The sequence below is a fragment of the Gouania willdenowi genome, chromosome 4, assembly GCF_900634775.1.
Source record: "Gouania willdenowi chromosome 4, fGouWil2.1, whole genome shotgun sequence".
NCBI lineage: Eukaryota > Metazoa > Chordata > Actinopteri > Blenniiformes > Gobiesocidae > Gouania > Gouania willdenowi.
In genome coordinates this window covers 19,991,036-20,010,408 of record NC_041047.1, presented here as the reverse complement: position 1 = coordinate 20,010,408, position 19,373 = coordinate 19,991,036, and the positions used below count along the sequence as shown (strand labels likewise).

The following is a 19,373-nucleotide window of genomic DNA, read 5'->3' as shown; positions in this document are numbered from 1 at the left end:
GAACCACAGGACGAGATGTCATTTTGTTGCGTTGCTTTTCATATCTAGAGCTATTACACTTACATAAGTAACTATGTGCTACTTTATCAGTTTTTGACAGATTGCAGTAAGAAATCAACTGGACAAGGCAGGGGCTGTCCTTCATGTTGGAGTACCTGTTTAATCTTTAGTGTTAAAATTCCCAATCAATTTATGACAACAGATTAGACCAGACACAATACAACCATTATCACAATCATGGATTCATAGCCCAAAAAAATGTATCCTTTAAAAAAAAAAAAAAAAGCAACATTATACAGCTGATAATAGCTTGTTTGAAAAGAGAGCTTGTGTCATAATGCATAATGGTTAAACCAAACTCAATATTAGCTATAAGTGTGAATGTCAAAGTCAAAATTACTATTCTCTCTCGCCCCACACGTTTACAAACACAAAACCACAACAATGTAGAATAAATAAATTCTAAAGACAGGACAACACATTCTTTTTTTTTTTTACAATATTTAGTGAGTGCAGATGTGAATATGAAAATAAATATATATAAATATAACTGATATATTACAGTAGTGCAGAGCAGTCTGATGATGCATAAAGCGGCTGGTGTAAACGTGAGTTCAATTGGAGAGTATGTCTGAATTAACCAAATCTGACATCAGAGCAGTTAGAGAAATCTACCTAATGCCCCTCAGTTACTGTATCTATTGTTCTACTCATTGGTGAAATATAGTCACTCTGCAAACGTAGGACAAAAAAAAACTATTCCAACTTTTTAGTTTTTTCAAGTTTACTAAATTTCTTTGGGTAAGAACATTTGCATTAGCCCGCAGGTCATAACATTTTCTGAGACTCATTCAAAGCTCATCGCCACTAGATTAAAACTACAAACTCCTCCTGAATCACTTAATCTTCTCCCGTGCAAAATTGACACAACGCAATTTACCAGTCAGATGTAACCCTGATTTAGTCATTTTGAATTTTACAGATTGAGGTTAAAATGGCACCGGTGAAAGGGAAGTCAGTGCTCACTTGTAAAATTTCTGATTTGCAAAGTCTTTAAGCAAACAACGGAATGTGACACTGTTCATTTGTAGTATTCGAAGCAGTAGAGAAATTGAAATTGTTGCTTCCAGCAAACTGTGGCGATGCTTTGATGCTGAGCATTCCAAAGAAAGTTTGAAATAAAAACACAAGCCCTTTGTTTTGCTTGCAGGAACAAATGATTGTCAGGGGATCACCAAAAGTCTGTGGGATTTTTCCTTCGAGGCCAATAAATGTCTCTTGAATGTTTGGTGTGATATTTTAGTGCGGACCACAGCGGTGGAAAAACTTCCCATTGTTGCATCCTTTGGGGGCAACTGAGCAGAACCAAGACCAAACAATCCACAGGTGAGAAAACACAGTGTTCATGAAAGAATTGACAAAGAAAAACAAGAAGTTTTTGCTGATAGAATAAAAGTCTCAATTTATTTTTGTTCGTCTATACATTAAACAGGTGTTCCTGAATGCAGCAAGAGAAAACACATAACAGGATGCGAAGCATCAGAGTTGCTCGCATAGCAGAGGTGTGGCCGGTTCAGCAAAGACATGTACACTGTCACATAGAACATCGTCTGCAGATGGAGGGTTACCCTCTGAGAGGTTAAAGTAGGGCGAGGAGTGTTTTCTGCAATGATCTTGAAAGTCTTTTCACATTAATTGGAAATGCTCCATAGTGTATTAACCCTGTATTTCCCTAAAGAGCATTGCAATGCATTTCTAACCAGTGCTGACAGGTATTTATACCCAAGCAGCTCTGCGGAGCACAGTCTTACTGATGCTTATACTTGACGAGTATGAAAGTGTAGCAAAATTTTTGCACAGATATGTCATATCGCCATTGTCCCCATTCAATCTCAAAGCTGTGCAGATAACATTCACCTCCCTCTGTTATTCATCTCCATGGATGGCCTGACATTAAACAGTGATGTAGTACCAGGTTAGAAACTCAACTCCTGCATAGGAACTCAGTTGCACACAAACCCTGCAGGGTCGATTCCCTCGACTGGGAAAAAAGCGTATAGAGTTGAACTGTTTGAAAACAGCCCAGTGAATGGCTTCAGTGCTTCCACGAAAACCCACTGCTGTGTATCTGAACACACGCCTCACAGTAGAGAGGTACCAGCACATTTCATTTCCACAAACACAGCTAAAGTAAATGAACCAGAACAAGAACAACAAATTCATCGACCATCCAAACTAAACACAAACACGACTTTGAACACTTTGGCGCAACAAAGATTCCATTGGTGTTGGCGAACTGAAAGACAAACATAAAGCACTTTTCGTAAAAGCCAAGCTCACAGTAAGTTAATTAACAGATTGCTACACTAAAGGAAATTCAGCATTGGAAGATGACCTTTGATTTACTCAAAGTATCTTGGAGTAACTGAAAGAAACAAATAAGGATTCAAGGACTGAAGGAGGTGTAACGACTACAGTAAATCTGCCCTAATGAAAGTACTTGAAACGCTAAAGGCGGGCATACACTGCAATTTTTTTCAATCGTTGTACTCAGCTTCAGCTCAAATTGTGACTCAATTGCCCTCTGAATGTTCTCACATTCTAATGCAACTTGACTGCTCACACTGTACGTCCATACGCGACAGGTCAGGATCTTGTTTCTGGAAATGCAATGTAAAAATGAAAACAAGTATAAGAACTCTGAAGCGTCGCCATTAAAACAGAGAAAGAAGAATAAAAACCTGGAAATGGATAGACACTCGTAAACCGCAGCAAAAAGAGCTTCAAAAAAGAAAGGGTGGCAATGTGTTGGACCAGGAACTGGCTGGACAGATGTGGGAAGTAGGTTCCGTCAATCCTACAGTGGTCCAAAAGTGTTGGCACATGCGCAGTGTGACAGTTTGAGGTAAGCTAGTTTGTAGCATTGCTTCAACAATGCGATACCCTCACAAGGAGTGACCAGGACTTCAAACAAGTTTGATTTTCTTGCGACCATATTATTGCTGACCGGGAGCTGGTCATGAGGTGTTAATTTCTTCTCATGGCCCCATGTATACTACACAATGTACGACACACGATTTAGCAGAGACTCGACCCGATCCCAAAAATAGACGCACAAGTGAAAAATCGAGTCGAAATGGGCCAAAAATTGCAGTGTATGCCTGCCTTTAGTGAGCTCCAGACTTCAGCAGGACTACTGCTGATGGCTGCTAATGACATCGCTCTCCTACTCAACAGATCGTGATGGAGCCTCTTCTCTTAAACTCATTTCATTTATGACAATCTGGCAGGTAACCAGTGTACAGTGGCATCATTTGATCCAATAGTATTCTTCATGTCTGAACCAACAACATAACCTGATCTAACTAGTAAAAATGCATAATTCTGAAAATACACTGCAAATATTTAAATTAATGACTGGTGCAAGAAGCAGATGCATCCACCTAAAATTGATCACTTCTGAGGTACTTCTGAGACACACAGCTGAGGTTATAATCACTATCTACAATATTTGGATGGATAGCATACAAGTTGATACAGTAAAAGCAGGGTTACTTGTTTTGCGCGATACTGTATTTTGGCTTAGAATTTTATAGTTAACTGAGGGAAAAGTGGCGGTTGACGTACCTGAATAAAACATAGCAATGTGACAATAAAAACATAGAAAAACAGCACCGTTTGAGGTCCGATAGATCAGTTTTGAACTGTTTGCTGGTAACATCGTCAACCAGTAAAAAATCTCAGAATGCAATACAGAGATGAAGCACAACCACTGATCAACTGCACAACATAGCAAAGAGCGAAGATATACATATTCAGAGACGAGCCCCTCACACAGACGACCCCCTTTACAGCAGCATCTTTAAGCAGGTAATAAAACAGATTTATCCTAAGAATGATATTTGTGTACCGAGGTGTTTTACAAGTTTTATATGCTATACATGTTGAGATTAACCAGGTATACCGTTTCCTATAGATTATTTTTTTCCCCCAATATACGCACAAGATTTACAGTCACTGACAAACAAACAATGAGGTAGGACGGTGAAGTTACATGAAGTAGAACTGGTTTTGTGGATTGTATACAAAGTTGTGGATATTTTCTGTTAATAAAAATAGACCTAAATGTATTTTTCCCGTTTTTCTCATATTGAAGTGAGGTTACCATTGCATCTTTAAAGTATACCGTTCATATGTCCTGTGCACATATGGCTCTGAAAACTGTAGCAAATTGGTGCTGTCGTTCTTTTTTCACACAGTGAAGGAAAAATAAAAAATAAAAGAGCTGCAGAAAGCTCTTATGAAGCTTCAACATGTGTTGGCAACAAAAGCCTGAACGGCAGGGGGCATGTAGAGGCAGGGATTTAGCTATTATCTGGCAAAAAGTAACATTTTTAAACCCAGTTGGCTTTAAACTTGTCAAGTAAAGATCTAGACTGCTCAAAGGAGAACGACAAATATTGGATCAATGAGCAGAAAAGGTGGCATTTCCTGCTACTTTGAAGTGTGACTGCAGGACTACTGGGAGGTCAAGGTGTCAAAGTCCCAGACTAACCCAAAACATACATCGATGGCTCTGCCCAACTTACTGAATGGTGTTTGCTGCTATTACTGGTGCCTTAGTACTTCCAACACTGACGACTGAGACAGCAGTAACAGAAACAAACAGTGCTTTCATCCAGTGAACACAGTTTTAGTGAAAGGTTTAGTCTTATTCTCACACCAAAAAACCTGCCTTTAAAAACAAGGTAATATCTGAAAAGACAAAATGGCTCCAATACGCTTTTTTTTTTTTTTTAAACCCCCCCTTTTGGCATCAAACAACACAAACAACACACAACAATCTGTCTGAATTCCAGCAAAGTCGCTTTTGCAAAGCATTCATCTTTTCCTTTAAATCACATGTATTTTCAATACACCCCACAACACAAAACCTCACACATTTGTACAAGGAGAGAAAAAAAATGAAAATAAACTATCAACTGATATTTTTCACAGGGATTAACCCTCTAAAACTCTACTTGTGAGTTAAGATTCACTAAGCTCTGTCACCGTGGCATTGGCCTTTTTTTGTGCAAACCCTCAGACAGCATCGTCACGCTTTAGTTTGAACTTAGCATTCAATACTTTGGCTTAGCATTATCACCCTTTTGTAAAAACACACCATTACACCACGTGTTATTCATATATAACCAGCATCTTGCACATTAAGTTAAAGCACATATTCCAGTCAGTTTGCACATTGGTAGAACTGTTTGAAAGGGTAATCATGTCATTTACTGAGTAACTGTTTTGTTGCTTGTAGTTATGCTAAAGTATTTGTTCACTCTTTAATATGTTGAGTTTTAGAATCCAGATTCAGCATAAATAACTTTAAATGATGATTTTATGCATTAATAGCTTGTTTTAAAGTGCTGGCATGTCAAGGACAAATCTGACAGACAGAACAAACCGAGAAGTTCTAAGGTGCTTCATATAAATGTGAGTTTTAGGTTTTACTTTTTGGAGAAACTTATTACAAATACCACATATACATTTAAGATTGACAAAACTGCCCAAAATATTAAAGTGCATTAAATGTGTATAGTCTGCATTCAATCTATTGCATTACAACCGTCATAGCGCATTAAGTTCACCATTGGAGATTATTTACAAACTCCTAAAGTGAAGTCGATCGAATGTTCCACGAGAATGTGAATGTAATGCATGAGACTGAAATCCACCTTTTTTGGGACCATCCTTAAGCCTTGTTGCACAGAGATGACTTTGGCCGAAGTGAATTATGGTTTTTGTAAAACACTAAGCTTAAAGCCAGCAATTCTTATAGTAAAAAAGTCAAAGTAAAAATACACAAAAAGAAACCGTTAACATGGAATTATAACATCAATGATCTAAATTGACATTTTAACAGTACCTTAAACAATAACGTGACAAATAACAATATTTTCATGTTTGATGAAGCAACAAAAAAAGGGATGTCGTTTTGTGTACAATGAAAAATATAACAGAACATTAAATAGCTTAAGAAAAGACTGGTCTGAATGTTTGATATATCAGAGTGAAACCCTGATGGATAAATGGAGTTGCAAGGAGGAGAAGGCTTGATGGGCAGCTATGCAGCAGATTCACAGTCGGCCACAGCTCGGTCACAGTTGAGATTTCTATCTGCAGCATTTAGTTCCAGCCAGCAGACTGCCACACAAACCATTTCAGACCAAAAACAACAAAACGGAAAAAACAAAAACCATACAAGGGACAATTTCCAAAGTTTTGATGGCATAGCTCTAAGGTAGGTGTCACTGGAACAACCTTGTAGTTCCCCACTGGTGTGGCCTGAACTAGAGGGGGTTATTATGGGGTTTCAGCAGGACAATAGGGTTTCCAGACAGCTTTACCCACAGCTAACAGCGCTCCCACAAAAAGACGATCTCAACCGTGCAAAGCTCTGCCTCGATTTTTTATCCCAGCAGCAATCAAACTCACTCAAGCCGATGGAGTGAACGCACAAAGACTTCTCACATTCTCACAGCAAAGTGCAGGTGAAGCTTTATCACTTTAGCTTCCTATACATCTACAATCACAGCTTACTAGAAAACCCAGGGCTGTAGCAGTCCCTGGTGATTGCCAAATCCGTTTAAGGCCGTTCAAGGCATAGAAATGCCCGTAACAGAGATAAGTCAAGGTAAGATTTCCAAGCGTGACTCTCATTGATTAAGAGAAGCGTGTGAACATTCCATCCAAACCCTTCAAGGGCTCGCTTGATGATGGCGAACGGACAGTACCAAAATCACATTTAAACAAATAAAGCTTCGTACAGACCAAACATCAGTCAGGCTTTCTAATAAAGCTCTACAAGTGCATTTTTTAAATAAACTGATGCGTTTGATTTACCAACAGAAAACACACATTCACTGACACACACAAATACACTCAGTTCCTCTCTTTGAGTCACTGAATCGCTGCTGCAAATTCCAATATAGCTGTTACTCATTAAGACTTGTGCATTTGAGAGCCTGCTGTGATTATTGCGCAATGCTTTCTAACAGCAAACATTTAAGACGCCCAGACTACAAGCTGATGGTCAACAAAAACAGTCAAAATCTTAAACACCATATTTCTTCAGCACCATCCTCATCTGTTGGACAGCATCAAAGTGCTTAACAAGGGAACAACCTCCTACTTTGTAAAAGTTCAAAAATTCTGAATTGTGTTCTGACGCAGAACAATAAAATAAATAAAACTCATATCTAATTTGTTTTTTGACATATATGCACAAACCTTAAAACTCTGTTCCAACACCATGGTAAAGCTTATAAAAACACTCACCAGTTCATATCAAACTAACTCCTGTGTACGTTTCTAACCGGTGGGTAAAGCTGTCTGTCAGCCAATCATAACACAGGGGCGGTGGGACAAGGAAGGGTCTTTCTATAGTGGGGAGGGGTGTGAGGATGAGTTTGGTCGGTTTCAAAAACCAACCATCCAATGAGTCAGAGAACTATGCTCGCTCCTAAAACACCGCCATCATCGTCTTCCAGCTTCACGGTAAAGTTGGCTCAGTTTCCTGCAGACCACATGGGCAGCAGGAACAATGACCTATGAGCTCTATATGCCATCGTAGGTAAAGTTCTCCATCTTGACTGTTTGTCTGAAGAGCAGCTTTGACTCTCGCCGTTCCTCGTTCTTGATGGACTTGTTGATGTCCATGATTTTTTCACAAATGTATTTGTTCACTTTGGACAATCTCTGCGTAATCTCTGCACTGTCTGCCGTCTCCTGAGACACTCTGTCGTAGAGACATTCTGGGGGAAAACAACGAGTGTAATTACAATCAGACCTTATATTTTCCATCTGATATTAACTAAGAAAACGCCTTTTTGGATAAAATCTTTAAGTAAATGAAATATTTCTCTCACCTCTGACAATTTTCAGCTTGCTGGGTGACAGCGGAGGTTTGGGTAGGGCATCTTTCTTCTTTTTCGTGGCCACTCCGGTGACACTGCGGTTTTTGAGGGTCTCTGTGCCCCATATCATCACAGCAAGGTTCTTTGTGAACTTGGAGTCTCCCTGGGTTCGCTGTAGCTGATACCACTTCTCCTCCTCCACCCAGATCCCAGCCCCGAGGTGTACCTGCAAATGTAAAACTAACTGTGAATCTAATTTATCATTTAAAACACTGTCAATATTTCACTAGGAAATAGTTATAGAATTTGTGGAAATCTGGAAAGATTAGATAAACCAATAGTATGATTTTTGATCACTGAAAAGTGACGCAGATGCCTGAATTTTATCAGTTTATATTTGATCAACTTCACATCCTCATGGAGATCACAGACATTTGGATTACAGGTAAAGACAACTACTTCAATCAGCCACAGGCAAAGCAGAAGAACAGTGATAAACTGAAGAATGGACAGCAACAACATTTAAAGTTGATGCCAGTTTGATGAATACATGGAAATATTTATTTCTCCTTTTGTATAACAATAGAATTCTGCTCTTTGCAAGCTGGAAGATTTATGTTTAGAACACTTTGAAACAGCAAAAACAAGAAGATAATTTAGTGGCATGAAAATGTATTAATCAGCCCAGTAGCTTATTTCCCGAATGTCCTAAAAGTGGTCTACTTAGATGAGTTTCAGTCAAAGATCCAAGAAGTAAACAAGGCCAAATGACAAAAACTATGCACAAAACATAAATTATTTCTGAAAAATGACAGTAGCTGCACTGAGCTGTTTACAACTTTAACATTTTTAAATTTAAAAGGCTTTCTCTTTGCCAAAGGGCTTGAGAGTGATCCACTGGCTCTCTGCAGTAAACAGCGAAGCAATGGCAAATATTCAATGTAAGATTTTGGCTGTGTCAGAAAATATAGATTTGGTCGACGACATGCTTATAAAATGTTGAACGTCACCAGATGGTTTGACTGGTGCCAAAGTTATTCTGTTGCAGAACTACAACCTTCAACATCTTACAAATACCCTTAAGAATATTATTCAGCCTTAATAAGAACATTAAGGCCTGTAAAGGATGGGTGTGGCCTCCATAAAACCCTGACCACAACATAATAGGTTTAGTTAAAAAAAAATAAAGAATGGGAGGGCTATAACTATGTAAGATATTTTAAAAAATAACTTTTGTATAGGCGAGTGTAAATATAGTATCTTGAAAGCGAAGAGTAGTTTGAAGGTTTATAGGTTTATTTATCACAACATGTGGACCATTACCGTTTTGCCTGTTAAGAAAATAGACACTGAGCTTTTTCGTCAATGCAGCAAATCCAGACCCTCAGAATGCTAGGCGCATCACACCAGCTACTTCCTCACTAGGTAATTTGTCTAAAGGAAAGTGTCACTATAAGCCAACACAGTGCCAGGAAATGTGTTTTCCAGCTCTCACTAAGAGCAAAAGGCAACTCCAAAGATCCACTTTCACCACCAAGCATACTAAAAGCCACTCACTGCTTGAAGCTTGGATTGCCTTCATTATGATCTTAGCCTGTAGTGCTCTACAACACGTCACCTTGCATTGCATAAGCACCCAACACTCCAAGCAGTCTGCCCTGATCTTCTGGCTGGTGCAACAGGAGGCATATGTGTCTGTCTTTTGCTCTTCTATTCTCTTATCTCACCAAAGTCTTTAGGCGAGCATCCAAAAGGCTTTTCCCAGTGCAGCTAATATGATTTAGGCCCTCAGCCAGCAGACAAAGCTTTTACGGCCCTCAAGTACAAAAAAGCGGCTCCTGTTCTCTATCCGTCTTGCTCTCGTTTACATCTTTTATCTCTTCCTCCTCTTCTTTTTCTCCTCCCACCATCATGCTCTCACTGGGGCTAACCTGTCAGTCACTTTAAATTCCTCTCGTGCAAATAATTAATATGGGCTCTCTGATGTAGGAGAGCTCTAATTTGCAAGTGTTCTTCACGCTTCAAGTGGCAGCGGGCCCCAGAGCTTGTAGTACCAATTCCCCCCTTGTCATCAGAGACAGGACGCTGGTTGAGTTACAGCGATGAATAGAGTAAAGAACCCCAACAGGCTAATAAACACTCATGATGCTAGCTAGGCTTGAAGGAACAATAATAATCTTCTCAACCTTGTTTACTTGACCGGGCAGAGAAGAAAAAAAGGAATATAACTGTTTAACTATGACGGCAGGTTCCCAGGTTAGTGAGTGCTCAGAGGAAATAAAGCAGTGCCTAATAAACCAGACTACTACTTTCCACAGTCACATATGATGACACAAACATGAGGATTGGGTACACTTTATAGATTATTAGCTTATTTATCACATAAACCTCTGGTTAAGTCAAATTTATGGTTAAGTAAAATTGTAATTCATTGAAATGATGAAGAAATCAAAAGATAATAATGAAAAAAGCATTTTATGTCAACAGACTATTGACGTAAAACTGAGACGTGTCAATAATTTCGCGGAACTTACTAAACGTTTATTGTAATGAGGGACTTTGGTTTTAAGAAATTAAGTCCAATAATAATTAGAGCATAGTATCTATATATATATATAAATATTTTTTTTTTAATTATTATTATTATTATTTTTTTTTTTTTAAAGCAATAGTATTCAGGCGAGTTAAAGTTGGGCCTCCCATACCTTGCCGTCGTTGCAGGTGTAAACTGTTCTGGGTGAGGGCGAGTAACTGGAGCTGGTGTTGGCTTCTTCTCTGCAAGTCTCCTGGGCATCAACAATTGGTTCAACCACTTCAGCCTTGATTGTCTGAGTGCCATTGTCATGCATTGGCTCTAAAAAACAAAAAGAAATGTTACCATTTCTGACTTACATTAAACAATGTTAACTCACTGCAACAGTAAACAGCCTGTTACTTGTAATGGATTGCCACAACCTCTGATCCCTACAGTACTGCTGTGTGGTATATCGTGTTGTCAACACTGGACTGACGCCCATCAACTTGTTTGCTTGCTTCCCACCTTGAGCCTTGGATTCCCATATGCCCTGTAACCAGTGGTTATTTTAGCCCAGTAGCTAAGCTGGCTTGGTGGCCGGCCACACTAAGCTCCACTGCAGCTGATGAGTTTTAATACCGGTCATTGCGCTCCATCCTATGCCTGACAGCACCCCAGGGTGCTCTAATCTTTAGCCAGTCCATTAAATGGTCTCGCCAGTGGTCAGGCGCCTCTGTTCAGCTGCACCAGGGGAGCTGAAGTTAACATTAGCATCTGGCAAAGCTTGAATTTGAATGATATTGCAGAATGGGATGACATCACTTTTAATTGCACACAAAGCCTGAATATCTTCTTTTAAAGTAAATCATCAATGCCCTATAGATGATAGGTCTAAAGCTGAATAATAAAACATGTTACTAATTTGTGTAAGAAATGTCTTTGGAGTCATTAATATCAACTTTTAGCCTTCACATCATAGCCATTCAACATTTCAGCCAATTAGTATTCCCATATGTTCTTGCCAAGTCACAATTACTCCTACGTATTTTGAGTTCAACATTACCCTATGGTGACATAGCATTTTAAACTGATATTTTAGTGCTTAGTTACACATTATCCAGTTCCTTGGACATTATGACGTTATTCCTAAAAAGACCATGAACATTACGGTAGACGGATTTTGATGTTCTTCTAGGAAATGAGAAATGGGACTTAGAAAATGCCAGTGGGCGGAGCATTTGAATACTTATATTAACCATCTTACTACAGAGCAACACAGGTCTTCCAGCTAAACAGGGAAGATACCTTAAAACAGGGAAGTCTATGGAACCATGGAACCATTTGGAGTTACATGAAAGAAGCATTTCCTTGACTGCTCACTATGTCACACTTTGTCAAATACATCAACCTACACGTGTAATTAAGATGCTTTTTTTGTATATGCAGTTTATAAATAACTTCTAATTCCAACTCGTAAAGTTTTCATTTAATAATCCTTCAGTTGAGTCGTCTTTGTGATTTTGGTCGAGCATCCCTTTAAGTTTGTGTTTTGGCAGCTCTGTCCCACTGGTGTGTGAATGTGAGAGTGAACAGATAAATGTGCTGATAATAATAGTTTGGAACTACTTCGGTGGTATTTAAAGTAATCGACAATCCCATATTACCAGTTTTTATTCACTAAATTATAGTTTATAAGGATTTTCTTTCATGTTTTGGAACACAAATCTGGGTGTAAAACCCTTTCAGTGTTTCTTATTGCCAAGTACCAGGTAGTCGTGTTTTTGCTTTCCCCGCTCTTATATTCATTTACCTTTTAATATTATTTACTTTTTCTTATATTGACACTCATCTGAACAGCTACAAGATAATCTTGCATAGGTCCAGTTCATGTCTCTTAACAGATTTAAACTGTTGACGAATGAACCCTTTGGACCACTAAAGGGAATCTGACATAAGCAGCAGATCCTTTAAGTCCTATGAAGTGAAAGGTGTGCTCCATCTGACATCTTTGTTACAAACGCTCAATCAGATTAACAACTGGGGTTATTGGAACCAAACACTTTGGACTTTTTGTCCAAAGTGTTTTCCTTTGGGCAGTTTTACAACATTTTACCAAACTGGAGCACTTGATCTCATTAAACACTGAATTTAACAGAATGATAATACGTAAGTCAAGGTGAATGTGTAAAAACAAGAGATGAAAGTTTGACAGATTTACTTTCAGTGCCACTTGTTAACCTTCTGTCTATGGAGCTACTTCCTCTTTAGAAAAACAATGCATAGACCTTTACCTGTCAACGTGATGAAAACATAATACGAAGCATCAGAACGATTTACCTTTATCCACGATTTGACAGCCCAGGCAGTCACAGCCATTTTAGCTGCTTCATTTCACAGGGTGGCACAAGCATGGGTACCTTGATCAGCCACAGCTTATTAAGACAGTACGACCCAACGTAGCTGGTGATATTCATTCATAAGCCTTGAACCCAATTACAGTTTTGCTTTATCTAGAAAGCAGCTTGGTCGGTACATAATGTATATAGTAATATTCTACAGAGGCAAACTGCTCTAGAAATGTGATGACCCTGAAATTTAGCCCTCATAATTTAGGCCTTCAAAAAGATGATTGTTCCAAAGCTATTTTAAATGACACACCGTTATTCTCTCTTAGAAGGTTTACTGTTTTGTGAAAAGTAGTCAGTTTTTAAAAATAACGTATCTATTCATTTTTTAAATTATTACGTAGACTTACGTCTTCTAAGTTATTCCTATTCATTATCATTGAACTAGCCCTAAAATGATTTTTTTTTTAGACAGTAATAATTTGATATTTTTATTAATACTCTATCAGATTTTTTAAATGTTACTTTTCTATGGATTTTCTTTTAATCCCATTCTTATAATTCACCAGGTTTTGCCATAGAAAAAAATATTTAAAAAGTGAGTTTCATTCCCTCAACTTATTCACTCATGTATGCTGACCAGTGTGACTTGGATGATTGCAAAGCTTGATAAAAAGAAAATTTAATATAATACTTGTTTTTTTCCCCTTTAACCTTAAATCTTATCGCGTTTTCTAAAAACAACTATTCCCTGTTATTGTCATTTTTAATTTCTGGGATATCAATTTCACATTTCATAAAAGCCCTTATCTAACCTAGACTTTGTAATGATTAGAAATAGCCCAATCTATAGTAAACTGTCTACTTTATCTGAGCAGGACCTGGGTCCTCATTTATAAACGCTGTGCACATAAAAAAGAAAGCGTACGCCACTCATAAGCAATGTTTGTGGCTTATAAAAAAAAAACCTGGTGAGATAATGTGTGCACCTCCACGGTAGCTCTGACTCTGCCGTACGCACAAAATCATGAAAAACTGGAAAATCCGACCCCAACAGGAGAAGAATTAAATTATAAACAGCTCTGTGAAATTGATACATTTGTGTGAAATAATAGAACATTGCACATTTCAAAACACATCATATATGAAGAATATAAAAATTATACTGATGCCCCAGGGAGTGAGTGACGTGCGTGTGCCTACAAATACAGTTTTAATGATAATAAATGCAATCAATGTTACATGATCATTGCACAAAACTGCTGATCAATTGGCTGCAACACCTGTAGCTGTTATAAAAAGGAACGCACTTATCATGTGTAAAGACGCACAGTGGCTTATCTAGCACTGCTGGAGGACGAGGCGCACGGGACACTCCGGAGGGAGAGGATCTTCAGAGATCAGCGAGATATATAAGCAGGACTCCCCCATGGAGGACGAGGTGCTGCGGAGCCCCCATCCTCTCTCACCAGTAAACACCCTGGGACTGATGAAAAATAAGGTTTTACTTGAAATTATATATTTTGAATTACGTATAGTTCCAAAGGCATTTTACTACCTGTTTATCTTCATAATTTCAAACAAGGAAATACAATTTAAACTCATGCTTCTTGCACATATGGTCATCTGTGTCCCCTCCACCTCCATTACAACACAGAGGGATTCCCAATTGATCCTCCAGCTTTTTGTCTGATGCTGAGCTACGCTGCACTCTTTCCTCCACCTGTTGAACAAACCAGTGGGTGTGCACTGTTCCCACTCAATGTTCTTGATTCCAAAATACAGTGCTTAGGGACGCTTCCATCTTACAAATTTGACATCATTTGGAGCCAGAGTCTGCGCAGTAGGGTCCGGCGGGAGGAGCCCTGGTAACACACCCCGCCCATTTAGCGTACTGCCCTGATGACTTACGCAAGCCGAGTTATGTCAAGAACATAAGTATCTTTCCCACTGGAAATTCTACCAACAGCTTGTTCAGATCATAGAGGTTAGTACAAAACCATGATATATTTCAACTCAAATATCTAGGTAAATGGTCTCAACTTTCCTTCACAACATAACTGCTGTTCACAAAGAGAGCTACGCAAGATCCGTGGCTGTCAATCATCGTCATATATGACGTAAAATCCTGTTTTTCAACCTTAAATAACTTATTTAAAACGAACTTCACAGAAAAATGAGCACTTGAACACAATGTAGGGTGCCAATAACTAATGATCAGCAGAGTTTAGGTTTGAAAAAAAATTATGTGACGAGTATTTTAACTTTACAGTCTGACCCACATCCCATCCGTTATCATTGAGGAGGCGGGGTTTATGACCTATACTGCAGCCAGTCAGTAGGGGGAGCTCTAAAAATAAACGCTTCACTCTCCGGGAGCTTGTCCCATCCATTCTTTTTAGAGTCTATGGAACAGACGCTCTTCCTATGGAGAGTGATACACATTTTCTCCTCCGCTTCTTTGTCTGACCATTTCTTTTTCACCTCAGTCACAGTCTGACGCTCTGAGGCAACGCGATCTGCCTTCAATCATTTGTAATGCGCACTGTCACCAAATTATGCTCTCCTGTGTGTGTCCTCCTCAACAATTAATAGCTCCACCTTGCATTGAATGAAATTTGTTTTATTTGCTCGTTTTCCCCCTCAGCCCAACGTGAAATTCGTATTCGTGAATATTCAATAAGGGCGTACACCGGACCATTTATAGGCACAGTATGGGCGGAGCAAGGTGTTTCCTCACGTGCGACAACTTTCAAGTTGATTGTGATTCAAAACGGAAACAGGCGCGGGACGAGCGTGCGCCGAGCGAGTCTTCGAGTTTTTTTTGCGTATGCACTCCCTGGTTTTTAGCGTACGCCAGCTGAAGTGTGCTTACCTAGGCACACTTTTATAAATGACGCCCCTGGACTAAACCAATGAGGAAAACATGGTTTGTGTTTCTGTATATATTTCAACTGCGATGTGGATCATGATAAATTAAATAGGTTTTGAAGACAAATCCCATTTTTTAGAAATCATCTTGTTGTAAGTTAAAGCTTTTGATCAACTATGTGGCATGTGCAATTCTGCTGTTTGTGATGGTGTGTAAGCTCCTGCTCTCTCACCACTGCCCAGTCTCATCAGTAGGACATCCTGCAATCGTCTGTTGAAGTCTCTTAGTTCTTTGACTTCTGTCAGCAAGCTGCCATATTCTTTAAGCTTCTTGGCCTGCTGCACAAGTTGCCTGCGAGTTCTCTCAAGCTCCTGCTGCAGCCTCCTCATCTCCTCCTCCTGTTGCCTGTAGCTGTGAACCAGCTCTTCGTAAAGAACTCGAGGAACTACGGCCGCAGCCACCTCGGACACACAATCTGAGTCCACCGCCAAATGTTGCTGGTGATGATGTCGCTGATGTTCTGCCTCCATATCATCATATTCGTCATCCGCATCCTCTCCCTCCTCAGCTAGCCGGTCTTCATCTAGGTTCTCTTCGCCCTCCATGTAGGAGCTAGCAGCGTTTCGCTCCAAGCGAGCTACGACTGCCGCCAGGCTTTTAGAGGAGTTCGATAGAGGGCGCCCATGATCCTGAGACAGAGCCTAAAAAACATTTGACAGGAGAATGTGAAACTTTCCATCTACTAGTAAAGTTGTATTTTAATACCAAATTTGAAGCATCAGTTGCATTTTTGAAATGACTAAATCTAGTTTAACACAGAGAAAAGCAGATGTAATGTGATGTGTGTGTTTGTTGTGACTGTGTGGATCTGGTCAGGAACTGGGAAGAGAGAAGTCAGTGAGTTCTTTGATGAGCCGCTCAGAGGATTTGTCTGGGAAAGGGCAGCTGTCCAGAGTGCTGAATTTGTGTTAATCCAGCATATGGTAAAAATAGCACGGGGGCTTTCGGGTATCGGCTAGGTTTATGAAAATGTAATTCATTACGAATAACGTTAGGGTAACAGCTATTATTGTCTCTTTTTATCTATCTATCTAGCTGCCAAGGGGTTGGGGGTTCAGTACCAACTTTATCCCAGTTATTATTGTGTGCATACAAATGTCACTTTGCCCACATTTCCTTATATATATATATATGTATATATACAGGTACATATGAATGTTTTCGGTGGTATTTAAAGGGGCGTATATGTGCAGATTGATAGCTCCACCAGACTACCTCAGGAATCTGTAGCTACAGATATAGTTTACCTCAAACCATACAAATAAAAGGTGTTCTTTCATTCCACACACTTTATTAAGGTCCTCTAATTAGCTGTAGTTCATTCAAGACCTTTGTTAAAAACTATTTACGAAAACATAGCTGAGCTATTGGCAGAAAAAAGAATAATATTAAATATACACAACACAGAATGTGATGATTTAAAGAAAAATCATGAATCATCCTGAGGGACAGCGTGTCATTGCAACGCTGCACAGCCCCAGTTTACCTGAGGTCATCCTACCTTTTTATGTCTAAGAGGCATTCTCTCCTCTCCAAAACAGTTTCCAATCGAGTATCCTGCATTCTTGATGGACATCTTGGGAATTTTCATCTTCTTTTGTGTTATGCTGATTTCAAATTCCTCTACTGTGTCTGTAAAGCCAAAAAATAAAGTCAGGAGGAAAGGCATTTAAGTTCCTGAACAGTCACATGAAACTGACATTAAATATTATGGCATTATCTAGAAACTAAAGAGATTTGTGCTATTCTGTCACTGGTTTTAAACCCTGGGGAGTCATGCTTCCCATAGAGCTGCGGTGCACACCGTCCTATAGCAGTGAGTGAAGGTGTCGGCTCCATTGTGTGGATCAGACGGCTCAGACTGGGAGATTAGTGCTGCCGCAGCTCGTCATACGTTGACAAAACTATACCTTGTTTATGCCGTGCTTTGCGAACATACTACATGCATGTTCACTATAGCGTACACATTAGAGAAAGCGCACTGTCATGAAGCAGCCATGACGTTGGCATGTTCCAGACAAGCCGGCTGCTGCCGTACGTGCTGTCTGCAACACCGCGCCGACCGCAGACACACACCATAATAACAAATCCAAACCACAGAAGATAAATCTGAATTACAACTCCGATCCGTCCTAACACAATAGCGCCACCAACACGGACTGTCATGTATGTTTACATTATGTACAGCGAAGTGTAGGCGTTAGCATGCTAACGCAGAACAGGCTAGCAAGCGTTAGCATGCCGTTGTAAACAAGCGACGCGATGTCGCCTGCTACGTATGAAGCTAAACACGAGAGACGGCAACACAGTGGGAGGAAAACAACTTAAAAACACACGGTTGACACTGGGAGGACTTTTAGCTACACTGACAAAAATCATACCTCATCTGCATATGTGGCTAACCGTAGCGGAGGACGAGTCCTGCTGAGCACGTCCACACAGCGGACACAAACACAGGCTGCAACGGCTCCCACTTCCACTGCACTCGGTCACACAAACGGAGAAAACCAGTGCTATGAAGACAAAACACTTACCTGCCAGGGCGAGGATGTGCGCCTGACACGGCGGGCCTGCGCTGCCATTCCGCTGGGCTCTGTAAACCAGATACACCTTCTTATGATCGAAATCTGTCCTGTGCAGAGGTCTGAAATCCTCCACCTCTGATACTGGCAACGCGTAGCACATGTCGTCTTCAAAAAACCTAACAAAAGCATACATTATTTACGCCTCTCTGCGCCCGCACTTTGGATATGGTTGGCAGTTTTCCTGACAAAGTATAAAAAAAAATATACACATAGCATGAGGGGGCTGGGGATTGTGTCTGCGCTCGGCTACTCTTGCCTGGTCCACATCAGCAGGGCAAATCATCAAGGCAGAAGTAATAGACCTCACATGAACTTTGCTGTGAGGATAAAACCTGCTGCAGTCTGCGTGTCAACACCAGACCACGTTATTTGTCTGAAACGCTCATAAATCACAACAATTACTAATTACACAGTAATGTTATTTGTTGTTGTTGAGAATTAATCTGGGTTTTGTAGGAGTTGTATAAAATTATAAAACGTCAATACAGCTTGCAATCTATATATATATATATATATTTTTTTTTCATTTGCAAATATAAAGTCTTAACAAATACATTAGTGATGCTTGTTTTTGTAATAAATCCCAAACTTTTTGAGTGGAAACAATTACAAAAACTAAACACATTTTGCCACATGCATACAAATCAACAACAACAACAAAATTGAACCAATTTCCTTTAATAACTGTAGTCAGTGCAGCATTAAAGAAAAACTTCCTTTATATGGGATTTTTTTTTTTTTTTTTTTTCCCTTGTTACAGTTAGAGCTGGTACAAACATTGTTCAATGGCCCTGTTCAAGTCCCCAACCATAGACTGTAGGCTAATTGTTGATGATGATAGTCCTACAATTGCGGGGGTAATAGACCTGATTAATTCACGCTGTCCTGGTGGTCCACCACATTATCAGGGGCTAATTGAACGGTAATATAGGTGGTAATTAACAAAAAAAAAAGGTGTCATGGGACACTGTCTGGTAATAACACACGTGTGAGAAATTATCATTGAATAATAACTCCTAAACAATAAATACTTCCAATGAGTAATTTCTGCATAAACCCCAATGCAACTGTTGTTTCGAGGAGATTGGACAG

General features: G+C 39.5%; 2 protein-coding genes across 3 annotated transcripts in view; both read right to left on the bottom strand.

Annotated features, from left to right (window-relative positions):
- agbl4 (AGBL carboxypeptidase 4) overlaps positions 1-19,373 on the bottom strand; it is a 336,625-nt gene that overhangs the window by 79,126 nt on the left and 238,126 nt on the right. The window lies entirely within an intron of this gene.
- Positions 1,436-18,556, bottom strand: bend5 (BEN domain containing 5). Of its 2 annotated transcripts, none has more exons than XM_028443885.1 (6): positions 18,231-18,556; positions 17,198-17,328; positions 15,869-16,337; positions 10,610-10,758; positions 7,917-8,130; positions 1,436-7,802 (listed from the first exon to the last, which is right to left on the bottom strand). In XM_028443885.1, the coding sequence occupies exons 1-6, from the start codon at positions 18,412-18,414 to the stop codon at positions 7,606-7,608; spliced, it is 1,344 nt and encodes a 447-aa protein (XP_028299686.1). In that variant the 5' UTR covers positions 18,415-18,556; the 3' UTR covers positions 1,436-7,605. The 2 variants fall into 2 exon arrangements, with proteins under 2 accessions (XP_028299686.1, XP_028299687.1); XM_028443886.1 differs by lacking the exon at positions 18,231-18,556 and adding an exon at positions 18,078-18,185.

What these genes read in the sequence shown, in the direction of transcription:
- bend5 (XM_028443885.1), bottom strand. Translation starts at nt 18,414, where the DNA reads ATGTATGCTTTTGTTAGGTTTTTTGAAGACGACATGTGCTACGCGTTG. An exon ending in TGCCTCTTAGACATAAAAAG is followed by an intron (nt 16,338 to 17,197) that starts GTAGGATGACCT and finishes AATGTTTTTTAG; the next exon opens with GCTCTGTCTCAGGATCATGG. An exon ending in CAAGCTGAAAATTGTCAGAG is followed by an intron (nt 7,803 to 7,916) that starts GTGAGAGAAATA and finishes GTTTTCCCCCAG; the next exon opens with AATGTCTCTACGACAGAGTG.